Raw genomic sequence first — 20,762 nt, forward strand, 5'->3', positions numbered from 1 at the left:
CCGCCTGGAAGAGCTTAATGGTGGCAATGCTGCACCTCTGGGGCAAGAACAGAGGCAGCAATGAGCCAAAAATCCAGCCCCGCTCTCCATATGCGGTCACAGGCCTTCAGCATCACACCTTGTGCCCAGACCCCACCTCTTACACATCCACTGTGAGCTGCCATGCAGGCTGAGAGGCAGACACTCACAACTCACGATACCAGTAGCGAGTTGCTTACTACAGACAAATGTTGCACACCAGTAGCTACAGACCCAAAGACAACATCTTGTTTTGATCATTGCAGATCAAGCTCGCCCACAACAGGCGGCAGACAAGAGGAGTGGAGCCAGACCTCCAGGACGTCACCGCCATTGAGGAGCCCTCATGGGCCCAGCAGTCGGAGCAGTGGCAGTAGGACAGGCAGAGCCCCCGCAGGACACTGACGGTTTGTCAATGAAATGTTTGTTTTCTGTGACACCCCTCACCCTTCATCCCACATACCTTACAACATGAATCTGCAAAATAACGATGCCCCCTCCTTCTTGCCTTCATGGCCCCTCCCCAACTGCTACCCACACTTGTGTTGCGTTGTGCTGACAGATGATGAACCAAATGTGCCGCAGCCTGCCCGTCAGCCAGCGTCCTCACACAAGGGGGAGGATGCCGGGACGTGTGTGGCCACTGACCGGGACCCAACCCCAGTGCCGCGAGTGGGGACACCAGCTCGGTGGAGGACACCAGCAACTTCCGGGCCTCCCCAGATGCTGATGTTTTTGAACCCAGTGGCCTGCGGCAACGTGCAGCGCGAGGGGAAGCTCGGGGGCCAGCTTTCCGGAGGGTAAGTCGGCCCAGGAGTCCTGCTAAGAGTCAGGCAGATGAGGACCTCGATTGGGAGGCTATGAACAGGGAGTCATCGCAGAAGCACCGTGAGATGATGGGTGCATCGTGGATGGTGCCGCAGAGCGGAGCTGCACTTGGTGTGAATGTGGGCGGAGGCTGCTTCCAGCACGGGCCGCACTGCTCAGTAGTCCACTGAGACCATCCTTGTCCATCTAGACCAGCAAACGGCCTCAACGAGCGACAGTGGGGTCCCAGAGGTGATAGAACGTGCCACAGTTGATATGGCAGCAGCCTTGACATCACAGGCCGAAGCCACGCAAGGTCTTTGTGATGTCATGCAGACACCGTTGAGGCAGAGGGCTGGGAAATGCCATCGGAAAACACACTGATTAAGGGTGTCCCCGTGCGTCCCATTTACATCATGGTGGATTTGTTATTCATATGTTGTATAACTTGAAGGGGTGGGTGCTTCATTTTGTTTCATTTGAGGGGGTGGGATTTTGGGGGTTGTTGGAGGGAAGCATTGCAATTAAAATGTAAGTTTGACTGTTTTCTTCAGCCTCTGGTGTATTGTTTCGTAGATGTGGCCTTATCATGACACAATGCGCAGTCATTATTAGCTCCCTCCATTTAAGCGAAGCGCTCGCTTATGAGCCTCCGCGGAATAGACCTGCCTCCGCCAACATTGGCCGCTGCCTCCTTCGTGACTGCTGCTGGTTGTCGTCGTCTTGCTGGACATTCAGAGCGTCGACAGGCACCTGTTCCTACTCCTCCTTCTCCCCCATCCCCCCCTCCTCCTCCTCCTACTCCCCCTTCTCCCCCTCCTTCTCCTCATCCTCCTGAGTTGGGCCTGCGATCCCCACTGGCAAGGCCTGGGCCCTCATGATGGCCAAGTTGTGCAGCATGCAGCACACCACAATGACTAGTGAGACCTGTTGAGGGAAGTATTGAAGGTTGCCTTCAGAGCAGTCGAAGCATCGGAATCGCTGCTTCAGCAATCCTATAGTCTGCTCTATGATGTTGTGGGTGGCGGCATGGCTTTCATTATAGTGTTCCTACAGCTCTGTGGTGGGGTTGCGGAGGGGGTTCATTAGCCAGGTGGCCAGCCGTATCCCTTGTCCTCGAGCAGCCAGCCTCGGACTTGCTGTGGGAGCTGAAACAATCGAGGAACCGTGCCCTCCCGCAGGATAAAGGCATCATATGCGCTTCCAGGATAGCAAGCATTGACTGCAAGAATGCACTGCGTGTGGTCACACACCAGCTGCACATTTAGGGAGTGGTATCCATTTCTGTTTCTGAATACCTCTGTATTCTGGAATGGTGCTTGCAAGACCACGAGCATGCAGTCAATTGCTCCTTGCACCCTCGGGAAGCCCGCTATCCTGCCAAACGCACATGCGCGCTCATCCTGTTTCTCCCTGGTCATCGGGTAGGTCATGAAGTTCATTCAACAGGTGTACAGAGCCTGTGTGACATCGCGGATGCAGCGATGTGCTGTAAATTGTGAGATGCCGCATATGTTCCCTGATGCAGCCTGGAAGGAGCCGGAGGCATAGAAGGTGAATGCCACCGTGACCTTCACTGTGATGGGCAGCGCAGTCCTGGTACCGATGTGAGGCTGCAGGCCTTCCTGCAGGAGATGGCATATCTCTGTAATGACCTCCTTTCAGAAGCGCAGCCTTCTGACCCACTGCTCCTCGGACAGGTCCAGGTATGAGCTTTGCCGCCGGTAAAGCCGTGGGGGGATAAGAGCTCCTGCCCCGATGTCTAGCGGGTCTCCTCCTTCAGCCGCCAACATGGCCAACAGCCCTTCTCTCTTCACGACGCCTTGTGAGAGAATGTAAAGTGTGATACTGGCGAACTAGTAATGCCCACATTAAAGTTTTAGAAATAAGTTTCTCTCAAGCTGAACTGGTATATCTGTCTGCCGCGACAAACATGGAGGCTCACCAATGTGCTGTGTATAAACGTTACACTGACTATGACCTCCAACGGATGCGCTTCCTCATCCCTTTAAGTATACACCAATTAGCGACTCTGCAACCTTGTACTGACTGCTTTTCCAGCCGTTGTTCTTGGCAACCGCTAAATGAGGTAGCCGCACCTAATTTACCGACCGTGGCGCAAGCGTGGTCATTGCACTAGGACTAATGTCAGGATCGCACTGATCATCAGCAGCCAGGCACTACTGGTTTGTGCCTCCGGTGAGCCGCTAATGAATCTTTGGTCGGGGCGCTAAAAGCTGCACTCCCATTCGGTAACCTCTTACCCTCCCATTAGCATCCACTCTGGCCGCTAACTGAGCCTTAGACAACCGAAAATCCAGCCCAAGATGTCTTACTGCAATTAAATAGGGCCCTGGTGAGACCACACCTGGAGTATTGTGTACAGTTTTGGTCTCCTTACCTAAGGAAGGAAATACTTGCCATAGAGGGAGTGCAACGAAGGTTCATCAGACTGATTTGTAGGATGGGGGGATTGTCCGATGAGGAGAGATTGAGTAGACTAAGCCCATATTCTCAAGAGTTTAGATAACTGAGAGATGATCTCATTGAAACATACAAAATTCTTACAGGGCTTGACAGGGTAAATGCAGGGAGGACATTTCCCCTGGCTGGGGAGTCTCAAACCAAGGGTCACAATCTCAGAATAAAGGGTCGGCCATTTAGGACTGAGATGAGGAGAAACTTTTTCACTCAGAGGGTGGTGAACCTTTGGAATTCTTTAACCCAGAGGGGTGTGGAGGCTCAGTCGTTGAATATATTCACGACAGAGATCAATAGAATTTTGGATATTAAAGGAATCAAGGGATATGAGGAAAGTGCAAGAAAGTAAAGTTGAGGTACTAGATCAGCCATTGAATGGTGGAGCAGGCTCGAGGGGCCGAATGACCTACTCTTGCTCCTATTTTTTATGTTCTTATATCGCAACTTTTATACCCTCAGGGTGTCCCAAAGTGCTTAGAAACATAGAAACATAGAAACATAGAAATCTACGTTGCGGAAGGAGGCCATTTCGGCACATCGTGTCCGCGCCGGCAACAAAGAGCCACACGGCCTTTGGTCAGCAGTCCTAAAGTTACATATAAACCAATGAACAATGAACAATGGCGGAAGGATAACGAGCACCCAGCCCAACCAGTCCACCCCACACAACTGCGACACCCCTTGTACCAAAACATTCTACACTCCACCCCAACCGAAGCCATGTGATCTCTTGGGAGAGGCAAAAAACAGATAAAAACCCATGCCAATTGAGGGAAGAAAATCTGAGAAATTCCTCTCTGACCCATCCAGGTGATCGAAACTGGTCCAGGAGATCACCATGGCTGTATTCGATTCCCTGTAGTACTTCCTATCTGCGCCAGCCAACAAGAGGTTATCCAGTCTAATCCCACTTACCAGCTCTAGTTTTGTAACCCTACAAGTTATGGCACTTTAAGTGACTATCGAAGCACCTTTTAAATATGGTGAGGGTTTCTGCATCCATCTCCTTTCCAGGCAGTGAGTTCCAGACACCCACAACTCTCTGCTTGAATAAGCCTCCCCTCAAATCCCCTCTGAACCTTCCACCAACCACCTTAAAACTATGCTCCCTCATAATTGACCCCTCCACCAAAGGAAATAGGCCCTTGCTATCCACTATTTCCAGGCCCCTCATAAATCTTTTACACCTCAATGAGGTTTCCTCTCAACCTTCTCTGTTCCAATGAGAACAAACACAGCCTATCCAATCTGTCCTCATAACTAAGATTCTATACTCCAGGCAGCATCCTAGTAAATCTCCTCTGCACCCTCTCTAGTGCAATCACGTCCTTCCTAATAATAAGGCGACCAGAACTGCAAGCAGTACTCCAGCTGTGGCTTAACCAGAGTATTATACAATTTAAGCATAACCTCCCTGATCTCGTATTCTATGCTTTGACCAGTAAAGGCAAGCATTCTATATGCCTTCTTAGTAACTTTATCCACCTGGCCTGCTACTTTCAGGGATCTGTGGAAAGGCACTCCAAGGTACCTTTGTTCACAGAAACAAAGAAGCATAGAAAAATAGAAACCTAGAAAATAGGTGCAAGAGTAGGCCATTCGGCCCTTCGAGCCTGTACTACCATTCAATAAGATCATGGCTGAACATTCATCTCAGTACCCCCTTCCTGCTTTCTCTCCATACCCCTTGATTCCTTTAGCCATAAGGGCTATATCTACCTCCCTCTTGAATATATCCAATGAACTGGCATCAACAACTCTCTGTGGTAGAGAATTCCACAGGCCAACAACTCTCTGAGAGAAGAGGTTTCTCCTCATCTCAGTCCTAAATGGCTTACCCCTTATCCTTAGACTGTGACCCCTGGTTCTGGACTTCTCCAACATTGGGAACATTCTTCCTGCATCTAATCTGTCCAGTTCCGTCAGAATTTTATATGTTTCTATGAGATCCCCTCTCATTCTTCTTAACTCCAGTGAATACAGGCCCAGTCGATCCAGTCTCTCCTCATATGTCAGTCCTGCCATCCCAGGAATCAGTCTGGTGAACCTTCGCTGCACTCCCTCAATAGCAAGAACGTCCTTCCTCAGATTAGGAGAACAAAACCAAACATAATATTCCAGGTGAGACCTCACCAAGGCCCTGTACAACTGCAGTAAGATCTCCCTGCTCCTATACTCAAATCCCCTAGCTAAGAAGGCCAACAAGCCATTTGCCTTCTTCACCACCTGCTGTACCTGCATGCCAACTTTCAACGACTGATATACCATGACACACAGGTCTCGGTGCACCTCCCCTTTTCCTAATCTGCCGCCATTCAGATAATATTCTGCCTTCGTGTTTTTGCCCCCAAAGTGGACAACCTCACATTTATCCACATTATACTGCATCTGCCATGCATTTTCTCACTCACCTAACCTGTCCATGTCACTCTGCAGCCTCTTAGCATCCTCCTCACAGCTCACACTGCTGCCCAGCTTAGTGTCGTCTGCAAACTTGGAGATATTACATGCAATTCCTTCATCTAAATCATTGATGTATATTGTAAATAGTTGGGGTCCCAGCACTGAGCCCTGTGCCACCCCACTAGTCACTGCCTGCCATTCTGAAAAGGACCTGTTTATCCCGACTCTCTGCTTCCTGTCTGCCAACCAGTTCTCTATCCACGTCAATACATTACCCCCAATAGATGTGCTTTAGCTTTGCACATCAATCTCTTGTGTGGGACCTTGTCAAAAGCCTTTTGAAAGTCCAAATACAACACATCCACTCGTTCTCCCTTGTCTAGTTACATCCTCAAAAAATTCGAGAAGGTTTGTCAAACATGATTTCCCTTTCATAAATCCATGCTGACTCGGTCCGATCCTGTCACTGCTTTCCAAATGCGCTGTTATTTCACCTTTAATAATTGATTCCAACATTTTCCCCACTACTGATGTCATAGAAATATAGAAACATAGAAAATAGGTGCACGAGTAGACTATTCAGCCCTTCGAACCTGCACCACCATTCAATTAGATCATGGCTGATCATGCATCTCAGTACCCCTTTCCTGCTTTCTCTCCTTACCCCTTGATCCCTTTAGCCGTAAGAGCCATATCTAATTCCCTCTTGAATATATTCAATGAACTGCCCTCAACATCTCTCTGTGGTAGGGACTTCCACAGGTTAACAACTCTCTGAGTGAAGAAGTTTCTCCTCATCTCAATCCTAAATGGCTTACCCCTGATCCTTAGACTGTGTCCCCTGGTTCTGGACTTCCCCAACATCGGGAACATACTTCCTGCATCTAACCTGTTCAGTTCCATCAGAATTTTATATGTTTCTATGAGATCCCCTCTCATTCTTCTTAACTCCAGTGCATACAGGCCCAGTCGATCCAGTCTCTCCCCATATGTCAGTCCTGCCATCCTGGGAATCAGTCTGGTGAACCTTCGCTGCACTCCCTCAATAGCAAGAAAGTCCTTCCTCAGATTAGGAGACCAAAACGAAACACAATATTCCAGGTGAGGCCTCACCAAGGCCCTGTACAACTGCAGTAAGACCTCCCTGCTCCTGTACTCAAATCCCCGGGCTACGAAGGCCAACATACCATTTGCCTTCTTCACCGCTTGCTGTATCTGCATGCCAACTTTAAATGACTGATGTACCATGACACCCAGGTGTTGCACCTCCCTTTTTCCTAATCTGCCACCATTCAGATAATATTCTGCCTTCATGTTTTTGCCACCAAAGTGGATAAGCTCACATTTATCCACATTATGGAGGGGGATGACCGCAGGGGACCTCTGCACTACCTTCCTTCTGCTGCTCTGCCTGATGTTCACCCATTCACTATCTGCCTGAGTAACCTTTATCTGCGGTATGACCAACTCACTAAACGTGCTATTCACGACATCCTCAGCATCGCGGATGCTCCAGATTGAATCCATGCGCAGCTCCAGTGCTGCAATGCAGTCTGTCAAGAGCTGCAGCTGGATGCACTTCCTGCACATGTAGTCGTCAGGGACACTGGGTGCGTCCCTGACTTCCCACATAGCACAGAAGGAACATAATATGGGTCTGTGCTTTCCTGCCATGATGTCACATAAGAACAAAAGAACATAAGAATTAGGAACAGGAGTAGGCCATCTAGCCCCTCGAGCCTGCTCCGCCATTCAACAAGATCATGGCTGATCTGGCTGTGGACTCAGCTCCACTTCCCCGCCCGCTCCCCGTAACCCTTAATTCCCTTATTGGTTAAAAATCTATCTATCTGTGATTTGAATACATTCAATGAGCTAGCCTCAACTGCTTCCTTGGGCAGAGAATTCCACAGATTCACAACCCTCTGGGAGAAGAAATTCCTTCTCAACTCGGTTTTAAATTGGCTCCCCCGTATTTTGAGGCTGTGCCCCCTAGTTCTATTCTCCACAAACAGTGGAAACAACCTCTCTGCCTCTATCTTGTCTATCCCTTTCATTATTTTAAATGTTTCTATAAGATCACCTCTCATCTTTCTGAACTCCAATGAGTAAAGACCCAGTCTGCTCAATCTATCATCATAAGGTAACCCTCTCATCTCCGGAATCAGCCTAGTGAATCGTCTCTGTACCCCCTCCAAAGCTAGTATATCCTTCCTTAAGTAAGGTGACCAAAACTGCACGCAGTACTCCAGGTGCGGCCTCACTAATACCCTATACAATTGCAACAGGACCTCCCTGCTTTTGTACTCCATCCCTCTCGCAATGAAGGCCAACATTCCATTCGCCTTCCTGATTACCTGCTGCACCTGCAAACTAACTTTTTGGGATTCATGCACAAGGACCCCCAGGTCCCTCTGCACCTCCCCCGTAACCCATGTTGTAATTTCTCCCCATTCAAATAATATTCCCTTTTACTGTTTTTATTTCCAAGGTGGATGACCTCACATTTTCCGACATTGTATTCCATCTGCCAAACCTTAGCCCATTCACTTAACCTATCTAAATCTCTTTGCAGCCTCTCTGTGTCCTCTACACAACCCACTTTCCCACTAATCTTTGTGTCATCTGCAAATTTTGTTACACTACACTCTGTCCCTTCTTCCAGGTCATCTATGTATATTATAAGCAGTTGTGGTCCCAGCACCGATCCCTGTGGCACACCACTAACCACCGATTTCCAACCGGAAAAGGACCCATTTATCCCGACTCTCTGCTTTCTGTTAGCCAGCCAATTCTCGATCCATGCTAATACATTTCCTCTGACTCCACGTACCTTTATCTTCTGCAGTAACCTTTTGTGTGGCACCTTATCGAATGCCTTTTGGAAATCTAAATACACCACATCCATCGGTATACCTCTATCCACCATGCTCATTATATCCTCAAATAATTCCAGTAAATTAGTTAAACATGATTTCCCCTTCATGAATCCATGTTGCGTCTGCTTGATTGCACTATTCCTATCTAGATGTCCCGCTATTTCTTCCTTAATGATAGCTTCAAGCTTTTTCCCCACTACAGATGTTAAACTAACTGGCCTATAGTTACCTGCCTTTTATCTGCCCCCTTTTTTAAACAGAGGCGTTACATTAGCTGCTTTCCAATCCGCTGGTACCTCCCCAGAGTCCAGAGAATTTTGGTAGATTATAGCGAATGCATCTGCTATAACTTCCGCCATCTCTTTTAATACCCTGGGATGCATTTCATCAGGACCAGGGGACTTGTCTACCTTGAGTCCCATTAGCCTGTCCAGCACTACCCCTCTAGTGATAGTGATTATCTCAAGGTCCTCCCTTCCCACATTCCCGTGACCAGCAATTTTTGGCATGGTTTTTGTGTCTTCCACTGTGAAGACCGAAGCAAAATAATTGTTTGAGGTCTCAGCCATTTCCACATTTCCCATTATTAAATCCCCCTTCTCATCTTCTAAGGGACCAACATTTACTTTAGTCACTCTTTTCCGTTTTATATATCGGTAAAAGCTTTTACTATCTGTTTTTATGTTTTGCGCAAGTTTACTTTCGTAATCTATCTTTCCTTTCTTTATTGCTTTCTTAGTCATTTAAATTAACTTAATTTGGCAACAATGTCAAAGGTTACCTACTGATAAGGAAAAAAAAAGATTAAATACTCACCAATCCAGCAGCCAATCACTTATCCACTTCTTTGTTTTACCTTCAGCCTCTGCACCTGCATCAGCTGGTCTCCGGATCTGCTGCCGCTCCTCTCACTGCCGCCGACCTTTAACCTCCCACGCCGCCCGCTCGCGCGATGCTGTCCTCCCGATCTTCCGCCGCTCCTCTTGCTGCTGCTGACCTTTAACCTCCCACGCCACCCGCTCTGACGATGTTGACCTCCCGATCTGCCGCCGACCTTTAACCTCCCACGCCACCCGCTCTCACGATGCTAGCCTCCCGATCTACACTTTTAAGTGGCCTACCGCTTAATGTGTATACCCTTTCCTTATTAGCCCTCCCAAAGTGCATACCTTCGCACTTCTCTGAATTAAATTCCATTTGCCACTGCTCTGCACACCTGACTAGTAGATTGATATCCTCCTGCAGTCCATGACTTTCCTCTTCATTATCAACCACACAGCCAATTTTAATGTAATCTGCAAACTTCTTGATCATATTCCCTATATTCAAATCTAGAACATAAGAACATAAGAAATAGGAGCAGGAGTAGGCCATCCAGCCTCTTGCGCCTGCTCCACCATTTAATACAATCATGGCTGATTCAATTATGAACTCAGGTCCACTTTCCTGCCTGCTCCCCATAACCCCTTATTCCCTTATGGGTTAAGAAACTGTCTATCTCTGTCTTAAATTTATTCAATGATCCAGCTGCCACAGCTCTCTGAGGCAACGAATTCCACAGATTTACAACCCTCTGAGAGAAGAAATTCCTCATCATCTCAGTTTTAAATGGGCGGCACCTTATTCTAAGATTATGTCCCCTAATTTTAGTCTCACCCATCAGTGGAAACATCCTCTCTTCATTCACCTTGTCAAGCCCCCTCATAATTTTATACATTTCGATAAGATCACTTCTCATTCTTTTGAATTCCAATGAGTAGAGGCCAAACCCACTCAACCTTTCCTCATAAGTAAACCCCCTCACCTCTGGAATCAACCTAGTGAACCTTCTCTGAACTGCTTCTAAAGCAAGTATATCCTTTCTTAAATATGGAAACCAAAACTGTACATAGTATTCCAGGTGAGGCCTCACTAATACCCTGTATAACTGTAGCAAGACTTCCCTGCTTTTATACTCCATCCCCTTTGCAATAAAGGCCAAGATTCCATTGGCCTTCCTGATCACTTGCTGTACCTGCACACTAACCTTTTGTGTTTCATGCACAAGTAGCCCCAGGTCCCGCTGTACTGCAGCACTTTGCAATTTTTCTCCATTTAAATAATAACTTGCTCTTTGAATATTTTCTGCCAAAGTGCCTAATCTCACACTTCCCAACATTATACTCCATCTGCCAAATGTTTGCCCACTCACTTTGCCTATCTATGTCCTTTTGCAGATTTTTTGTGTCCTCCTCACACATTGCTTTTCCTCCCATCTTTGTATCGTTAGCAAACTTGGCTATGTTACACTCAGTCCCATCATCCAAGTCATTAATATAGATTGTAAATAGTTGGGGTCCCAGCACTGATCCCTGCGGCAGCCCACTAGTTACTGATTGCCAACCTGAGAATGACCCATTTATCCTGGCTCTCTGTTTTCTGTTAGTTAGCCAATCCTCTATCCATGCTAATATATTACCCCCAATCCCGTGAACATTTATCTTGTGCAGTAACCTTTTATGTGGTACCTTGTCAAATGCCTTCTCGGAGTCCAAATACACCACATCCACTGGTTGCCCTTTATCCACCCTGTTTGTTACATCCTCAAAGAATTCCAGCAAGTTTATCAAACATGACTTCCCTTTCATAAATCCATGCTGACTCTGCCTAACTGAATTTTGTTTTTCCAAATGTCCTGCTACTGCTTCTTTAATAATGGACTCCAACATTTTCCCAACCACAGATGTTAGGCTAACTGGACTATAGTTTCCTGTTTTTTAATCTGCCTCCTTTTTTAAATAGGGGCATTACATTTGCAGTTTTCCAATCTGCTGGGACCTCCCCAAAATCCAGGGAATTTTGGTAACTTACAACCAATGCATCCACTATCCCTGCCGTTACTTCTCTAAAGACCCTAGGATGCAAGCCATCAGGTCCAGCAGATTTATCTGTCTTTAGTCCCATTATCTTACTGAGTACCACCTCCTTCATGATTGTGATTGTGTTAAGTTCCTCCCCCCCCCTTTAGCCCCTTGACTATCTGACTATCCACTGTTTTTAGTATCCTCTACTGTAAAGACTGATAGAAAATATTTGTTCAGAGTTTCTGCCATCTCCCTGTTCCCCATTACTAATTCCCCAGTCTCGTCCTCTAAGGGACCAACATTTACTTTAGCCACTCTTTTCCGTTTTTAGATCATTGATGTATACCACAAAAAGCAAGGGACCCAGTACTGAGCCCTGTGGATCCCCACTGGAAACATCCTTCCAGTCACAAAAACGTCCATCAACCATTGCCCTTTGCTTCCTACCTCTCTGCCAATTTTGAATCCAACTTGCCACTTTGCCCTGAATCCCATGGGCTTTAACCTTTGTGACCAATCTACCATGTGGGACCTTATCAAAAGCTTTGCTAAAGTCTATATACACTACATCGTACGCACTGCCCTCATCAACCCTTCTGGTTACCTCCTAAAAAATTCAATCAGGTTAGTCAAACACGATCTTCCAAATGTAGATATATTCTGTCTTTCAGGATTTTTTCCAATAATTTTCCCACCACTGAGGTTAGACCGACAGGCCTGTAATTACTCGGCCTATCCCTTTCTCCCTTCTTAAACAAGGGTACCACATTAGCAGTCCTCCAGCACTATGCCCAAATCCAAAGAGGACTGGAAAATAATGGTCAAAGTCTGCTATTTCCTCTTTTACTTTGCTCAACAGCCTGGGATGCATTTCATCTGGTCCTGGGGACTTATCTACTTTCAAAGCTGCTAAACCTCTTACTACCTCCTCTCTCACTATGTTTATTTCATCCAGAATTTCAAACTCATCCTTGGTAGCAGTATCTGCATTACTCCTTTCCTTTGTGAAACAGATGCAAAGTATTCATTGACAGCCAATGAAGTACTTTTGAAATATAGTCACTGTCATAATGCAGGAAAGGATGCAGCTAATTTGTGCATAACCAGCTCCCATGCACAACAATAAAATAAATGACCAGATAATACGTTTCCTTGGTGATGTTGTTTGAAGGATGAATTTCGGGAGAACTCCCTGCTCTTCCTCCAATGGTGCTATGGGATTTTTTTTGTACAAGCTGCCAGAACCTTAGTTTAATGCAGCACTAACCTCAGTGCTACACTCATGCGTGAGGTGAGATAAAGTGCCTAAATCCTGGATTGGGGTTTAACCGAAGAAAAATTGGGCTGCAAATTAACTACATATGAACAAATTCAATGTAAACAACAAAAGGTGGAAATAGAAACACGCTAGCTACGATGTGTGTGACTAGCTTCTTCAGTCCAATCGTGTTTCCTGTGGCTGATGTGTAACTATTGTGCAAGGTGGAACTTCTAGTGGACATGGAGCGTTTAGAGATGTCACAGCTACCGGTATTGTCATTTGCTTTGCCGGGACTGTGCAAGAGTACCGGCGCAAGAGCAGTGAGAAGCGGCTTGCATTTATAAAAAGACTGGTGTTGTTCACTGGCTGGACAGTTCTTACTGAATGGATGTGGAGGCAAGTCTTGTTCTCACTTGGGCGGAGCAGGAAGATCTGAATGAAAAGCTTGTAGCAAGTCCACAAGGAGAGGCGGGGGTGGAGGGGGCGATCGCAACTCAGCCCGGCTCCTAGCGTGCCACCTCAACCAAAATCAAAGGCAAAGAGGAGAGCGATATCTTACAGCGAGGAGCGGGAAGGTAGGAGAAACCCACCTGTGCAATCTGTACATTGTGGTGGGGCTGCGGAGATCTCACTGAGTTTATGTGTGTGTGCACATGAACCAGCTCATTTCTTATTTATACGTCCATAGAAACAGTGGTGGTGCAGTGTGATCATGTCGGGAGAAGAGAGAACTGATGTTGAAATAGTCAAGTACGGAGATTGATGGAAGTTCAAACCGGGTGATAAAAGGTGAATATTGGGCGGGGGCAGAGAGGTTTGGGGTGGGGGTAGAGAAATCCAGTTCATCGATGGAACTCATCCCGGATGTGGAATTTGGGACAACAAACATCACTGACTGATATCTGCAAACTGGGCTGAGAGGGGAGATATCATTCTGAATTATATATTTGGATACAACTTTCTGAACGCGGTTTAGTTTAGGTTAAGAGTTATATTTTTGAAGTAAATCAGCATGGCCAAGATGCAGAGATGTTAAAGCTGTCAGTGTTGTAGTTTGCTTCAGTATGCCGCGTTGTGATGCGACGTTTAGAAAGGGTCAGACTCTACCCCACCCTGACTGGACACTATCATATCCTAGAGACTCCACCCTATCCTGGAGACCCCATTGTACCCTGGAGATCTTGGTATGACATTTCCTACCTTGCAGATTCTACCCCACCTTGGATATCCTCGTCGGACGCTATCATATTGTATCCTCCTCTGGGTGATGTTAGTCATTCACCACTAACTCTGTTTCTCGTCACTACAGTCCTGGCTGTTAAAGTTTCCCGTTTAAATCAATTATTCTGTCACACATCATTCGGCCTTGTCTGGTTATACATTTTTTTTTAAAGATAGCTGTGCAACTAAACTCAGTTAGCCGTTCTGCTCTGTGTATGTGCATTGATTAGGAGTCTATTGTACACAATGTCAGTCTGTTTGTGCATTTAAGTTAGGGATTACTTTAAATAAACACTTGAATTGATATTGTTCTATATAAGGTATTTTTGGAAGTCAGTCAGGATAATGATACCGACCCAGCCCTGCTGTGTATGCAACTCAATGAACCTTGTTTCCTAAGTGTGACTGATGCAAGTATCGCTCCTTCTTTCCATCACGGTTCACGACAGATCAGGGATGTGGACAATGCACCCACCCTCCTCGGCCGCAGCAGTACCGTGTCATTAACTCGGCCCACAAAAAGGCACCTTTCATCTGACAATGGAAAACCTGACCTCCTACGATGAAGACCAGCTGAACAAAGCGTACGGGAACAGGACGGAGCGTAGTTTTGAGTTCGAGGTGGCGAGCCTGTCCCTGATCCCGCTGATATGTGGAGCCGGCATAATGGGCAATGGCATGGTGGTGTTGGTGGTCCTCAGCATAAAGCACATGAGAACCCCCACTAACTGCTACCTGGTCAGCCTGGCAATCGCTGATCTGCTGGTGTTGGTGGCTGCAGGTCTCCCCAACATCACCAATACCATCTATGGCTCCTGGATTTATGGTTACACTGGCTGCCTCGGCATCACCTATCTCCAATACCTGGGGATCAATGTGTCCTCTTGTTCAATAACTGCCTTCACCATTGAGAGATACATTGCGATCTGCCACCCGATCAAAGCCCAGTTTATCTGCACTACTTCCAGAGCCAAAAAGATCATCCTGCTAGTCTGGACTTTCACTTCTGTCTATTGTGTGATGTGGTTCTTCCTACTAGACATCAAGCAGACCACCTACAAGGATATGACCGTGGTGGTATGTGACTACAGAGTCCCCAGAAAGTTCTACCTACCTATCTATTTTCTGGATTTCTTTCTGTTCTACGTGGCGCCTCTGGTTCTGGCCACTGTGATGTACTGGCTGATCGGCAGGATTCTGTTTCTGAACCCCATTACCACTGACCCGACAGAGAGCGCCAAGCGACGGAGGAACCAATCAGCTCACCCGCAACACACATGGAAAGCGACCGACTCGAAGACATCTAGCAGCACCGCGACTTCTCGAAGGCAGGCAAGTACAGCCAGCCTTGTGCTGGAGTCTTTCCTTCCCCAACTGCATGGGTCGCTAATGTCACGTACAAGGTGAGAAGTCAGATTTGCACTTACCTGCGGACGTGGACACAAGAATATTCCCCTCTTTGTTCGTTCAAGCACGCACCCATCAGCTCTCAGCTTCAGTACTGAGTATAGGAGCGCTAAGGAAGGGGGGATTACTTAAGTTCGGTAAACTCTGAACTGTTACACGTATCATTCTCTGCAGCACGTAGAACTACAATTGTAACACTGTACAACTGAAGTCACTGATGTGCGACAGCGCTTCACGTTTTCTATGTTTTTATGACATTTACAGTGCTAGTTAAAATGTCCAACTTATTAAAACCCGTCCCATTACTCAATATGTTTTAATCACGTCTGTTCTTACAATATAACACAGGCACGTTAAACATGAAAAAAACTTTAACTTGGATTTCAATCAACGAAGTTACTTTGAATCTCAGACCAACATATTATTAAATCTTTTCTGATAGTACATACTTTCTGTGGTACACTTACATCCTGCCACACTCTCCTTCACAATTTGCTGATCTATTGTGATTTTTAAAATAGTTCACTCCTATTAATTCAAAAGTCATTTAATTGGATTTATGTTATTTACACGGCTTAAGGCGCTTTACTGGATAGTTCAAGGTTTTAAAAGAAAGACTTGCATTTATATAGCACCTTTCACGACCTCAGGACGTCCCAAAGCTCAACAAACAATGAAGTACTTTTGAAGTGTAGTCACTGTTGTAATGTAGGGAAACCATAACAAAAAAACAAATTCAAATTTCAGGGTAAACCATATTTTCTGACTCACTGTGAGAAATATTATCTGAGATCTGTTATAATAAAAATAAATATTCATCAGAGATCTAGCATTTTATAGCCAGTAACATTTTCCCAAAATAAGGAACCCAGCATTCCAATATTGTCCAACTTCAATCTCACTGCTTATTTTTTTTTCTTTGGGCATCGCTGGAAAGACCGACATTTGTTGTACATCTCTAATTACCCTGAGAAGGTGGAGGTGGACCTTCTTCTTGAACCATTGGCAGTGGTTTTAATACAACTGAGTGATTTTTAGGCCACCTCAGATGGCAGTCAACTACATTAGTGTGGGACTGGAGTCACATATAGGCCAAACCGGGTAAGGACAGCAGATTTCCTTCTCTCAAGGACATTAGTGAAACAGTTGGGTTTTTATGACAATCCAACAGCTTCGTGGTCACTTTTATTGACACCAGCTCTTTATCTACACTGTATTCAAAATCTTAAACTCTCATGGTGGGATTTGAACTCATGTTCTACCTGGATTACCAGTCTAGGCCTCTGGATTACTAGTCCATAACATAACCATAACACTCATAAAAATAGCCACTGCACTACCCTATTAATCACTGTTACCTTGCTGTTTGGAGGTGCCCAGAGTTAGAACCTTCCCTTTATTACTGGTATAGCTTTAAGCTGCAGTTATATCAGATGGATGGTTTGAGAGCAGCTTTTACAGTGGTGTTAGCTGGCAGAACCAAGATATACTGCCCGCTCCGCAACAATCTTTTGTCAGGGGGAAAGCAGCGTTTGCTGTTAAAGCTCAATGTATGTGTAGACCTCTGCTAATTGGTGACCTAATGACAGTGCTATTAATGTTAATGCAGAGCTCAAAAGAGAGTCCGTAGTTCACTATTAAAAGATAAAGGTGGTCCTCCATTCTTGAAACTATAATCGTAAAATGTACAAATGCTGATTGCTGTTATTCTGGCTATATAAAGTAAGTCTCTCAGTAGCTTTCTACATCTTTAATATATTAGTATGACTTTTAGACAACGGTAAATAGAAAAAAATCAAAGGGAAATGAAAACTGATAAAAGTTTGTGTTGTTGAGGTCAGTATCAATGCTTATAGAATACTTCCTCCTGTTTGGCTGTTTAGGTGACCAAGATGTTGGCAGTGGTGGTCATCCTCTTTGCTCTACTGTGGATGCCTTATAGGACCCTTGTGGTCATCAACTCCTTCCAGGGTCAGCCCTTCACCGATCCCTGGGTCCTGCTCTTTTGCCGAGTCTGCATCTATCTGAATAGCGCCGTCAACCCCATCATTTACAACCTGATGTCTCAGAAGTTCAGGGCGGCCTTCAAGAAGCTGTGCAAGTGCGAGGAGAAACGGTGGGAAAAACCGGCCAGTTACAGCGTGGCCTTCAATCTCAGCATCATCAAGGAGTCTTCCAATGGAAGCCCTGATCACTTCAACACCGAGCTAGAAGATATCACCGAGCAGTTCCTGTCCACCAAGGAAGTCTCCTTTGATGCCACCAGTGTATTTCCAAAGGTGGTGTCCAGCCAAGCCTGATACCTGGCTGAAATATGACATTTCAAAATGAACTAGGCATATAAACAAATTGACATATTATTAATCATGGATGAATAATATTTTGACAAAGCAATATTGAAGGAAATCAATATATGTATGACAGTAAACAGTGGTATATAATGGCCCAGAAAAGCCTGATTAATGTAGAGGTATCTTCTCCATAAGTAAAAAAAAAGCCTCCTTTTGCATCACTGTTTTCATTGTGAATTCTGTGCAGATACTTACCATATTGACAACATGACTATGACCTGTGATGTGTTGTACCAACTTAACTTGGTTTGATCTCTGAGTATGGTGATTGTGCTATGTCAATAATTGTTACTATGTATAGAATAATCAACATTTGAGAGGTAGCGCAAGGCTAAAGAAGTCCAATTGGGATTCAGATAATACAACCTGGGGGAAGGGCACTGCAAAATAACTTAGTCCTTGGTACTGATGTGGGTGCCACGTGTTATAACACTGTTCAATCACTTCGCAGACAGAAGTTCAAATTCAGCTACAACGGTTGTTACATCACACTTACAACCAGTTTCAAATGTGCACTGTTTCACCAGAACAAATCGTCAGCCCATCCACCAATTCAAACATCCCCTCCCTCCACCACCGGCACACAATGGCTGCAGTGTGTCCTACCTACAAGATGCACTGCAGCAACTCACCATGGCTTCTTCAACAGCACCTCCCAAACCTGCAATGTCCACCACCTAGAAGGACAAGGGCAGCAGGTGCATGGGAGCACCATCACCTCCAAGTTCCCCTTCAAGTCTCATACCATCTTCAATTGGACATATATCGCCATTCCTTCATCGTCGTTGGGTCAAAATCCTGGGACTGTCTCCCTAACAGCACTGTGGGAGTACCTTCACCACGCAGAATGCAGCAGTTCAAGAAGGCGGCTCACCACCACCTTCTCAAGAGCAGTTAGGGATGGGCAATAAATGCCGGCTTTGCCAGCAATGCCCACAACCCGAGAACAAATTTTAAAAAGCAGAATCTCCCAGAATTCTGTACTAAATTCTCACTCATATGGGCCACTAAAGGAGTGGGAAATTGGAGTGCCAGGAACTGGTGCAGTGCTGCCAATCTGGTGTCACTAAAACTGCGATCCCGGCAGTTCTGCTGAGATTTTGCCCACCAGTGCTCCCCCTGGATCTGTTCCCACCGGAATTTCTGAGTTCAGTAGTGGGGGGTAGGGGAGGCTCCAAACTTGCGTGGCAGGCGCAAGGGCCACAGTGGGAATATCTCCGGTGCCCACCTGTCCCCTGCGGCCTCAACTGCCGGCACCTGCCCACCATTGTGGGGGTTTGCCCAGGCCCACCACCCCACATCCCCCCCCCCCCCCCCCCCCCGACACCGGGCATTTTCCCTTCAGCTGCCTTTAATCAGGAGACCAGGCCACTTCCACAGCCTTGATACCATCACCACCAGGGACCCACTTTTCCCTGTAAGTGGAAAGCATGGGTTCCACTCTTACAAGGCAAGTCTGAAACCTCCAGAAGCACTGGGTCTCCAATGGGGGGTGTTCTGTCAGTCTCCTGCCGGAGGTAGGCTTGGAGACATGTGGAGCCCACACGGATTTTCTGGATCTGTTCCTAAGTTGTTATAATGGAAGTGAGACAGTTCCATTCTGGCATCTAACCTGTGCCATATCTGACCTAACAGCAAATATAACAGTGAACAATGGTCCATTCCTAGTACTGGGTATCCATTATTCTGATGAGGATAAAACGTCACAAGAAAGATACTCCTCTGAAGCTCCAGATTGTATTGTAGGCTTAGACTACATTCAAAGGATGTTATTTTTCCCTAAATCTAGGGTGTTATTTTGTTGCTACACAATAGCTTGATGTTTATACACTAAAACTAAAAAGGTTGAGCTTGCTCAAAGAAGGGATAAGTTTTGATGAGCTCAATGGGTTTTACTCATCCTTGAACATAGGAACAGGAGGAAGCCATTTGGCCCTACGAGCCTGTTCTGTCATTCAATGAGATCATGGCTGAGCTGTATCTTAATTCCATCTACCCGACTGGTTCCGTAACCCTTAATACCCTTCCCTAATAAAAATCTATCAATGAGACAGAGACCATAACTAATTTAAATGGTAATTGGATTTTACTAGTTATAAAAGAGGAAATTTTCCTCAACTGAATGTCATCTTGAAATCTGCTCAAAGGAAATGAAGTGAAGCAAAGATAACTCCAACATTAGCACGATATATCTGCTAATAATGAGCAGTGACAAAAAGTGTACTAATCTCCACAAGCAGGTCAAGGGTTGTTACCAGGTAAGGAAGAGATCTTTAATTGAGATCATGGCCTAGACTTTCCACTTTTTTTGCATTGATACCACCCACTTAATGTCCATTTTAACGCTGAGATGAGACCTAACGTCCAGATAGTGCCCATTTAACAACAAAATGGAAACTAACGCTCTTGTATCACTCACTTATTGCCCAGCATTACTTTCAGCATGCAGTTAACGCTGAGAATTAATAATACCGGCCGCCCACTTTTTTTTGCCGTAAAGATCAGAATGGGTGAAACTAATGCCCATAATATCGCCGAGCGTTACTTTCGGCACCTCGCCTACATATCGCCGAAAATATCGCTCGCCGAAAAAAACGCTGAAGAAAAGTTGCTCTCACCTGAACTAAACCTAGCGGTATGGATGCCATTTTGTAAGTTGGTGGTTGGTTCATATAAAAGGCTATTTCAACTTCTGGGGAGTTTTGATATACCGTGGAGCTCTTTTAAGGTGATTTGAAAATCTGAACAAACATCTTATCATACTGTGGACGATTTGAATTTATTTTAGGTGTTTTAGTAGGTAAATTTATTGTTTGTGAATAACAGGTATAATACTGATTGTTATTGTAATGAGGCCTGTAATTTCTCAGCCTGTCTTGATGACTACGCACATGCTGCAGACTAGAGATCGCAGAAGGTATATTCAACAGCATTATGTGCCCAATCAAAGAGGTGGCAAACTGCTGAGGAGGACGAGAAACTACACCCCGCGCACTTACAGGGAGAAGCGGTCTTACCTGAACTTGTCCGATAACACGTGCCTTAGGAGACTGCGCTTCCGGAAAGAGGTTATCAGCGAGATATGCCAGCT

At 45.8% G+C, this 20,762-nt stretch overlaps 1 protein-coding gene across 1 annotated transcript; it reads left to right on the plus strand.

The window, feature by feature from the left end:
* Positions 1-14,450: 14,450 nt before the first annotated feature.
* Positions 14,451-17,620, plus strand: trhra (thyrotropin-releasing hormone receptor a). Its single transcript, XM_070880965.1, has 2 exons — positions 14,451-15,245; positions 17,204-17,620. Exons 1-2 carry the CDS (start codon positions 14,454-14,456, stop codon positions 17,618-17,620), a joined length of 1,209 nt encoding a protein of 402 aa, XP_070737066.1. The 5' UTR covers positions 14,451-14,453.
* The last annotated feature ends 3,142 nt before the right edge of the window (positions 17,621-20,762 follow it).

Source organism: Pristiophorus japonicus, chromosome 1 (genome assembly GCF_044704955.1).
Source record: "Pristiophorus japonicus isolate sPriJap1 chromosome 1, sPriJap1.hap1, whole genome shotgun sequence".
In the NCBI taxonomy this organism is placed as follows: Eukaryota; Metazoa; Chordata; class Chondrichthyes; family Pristiophoridae; genus Pristiophorus; species Pristiophorus japonicus.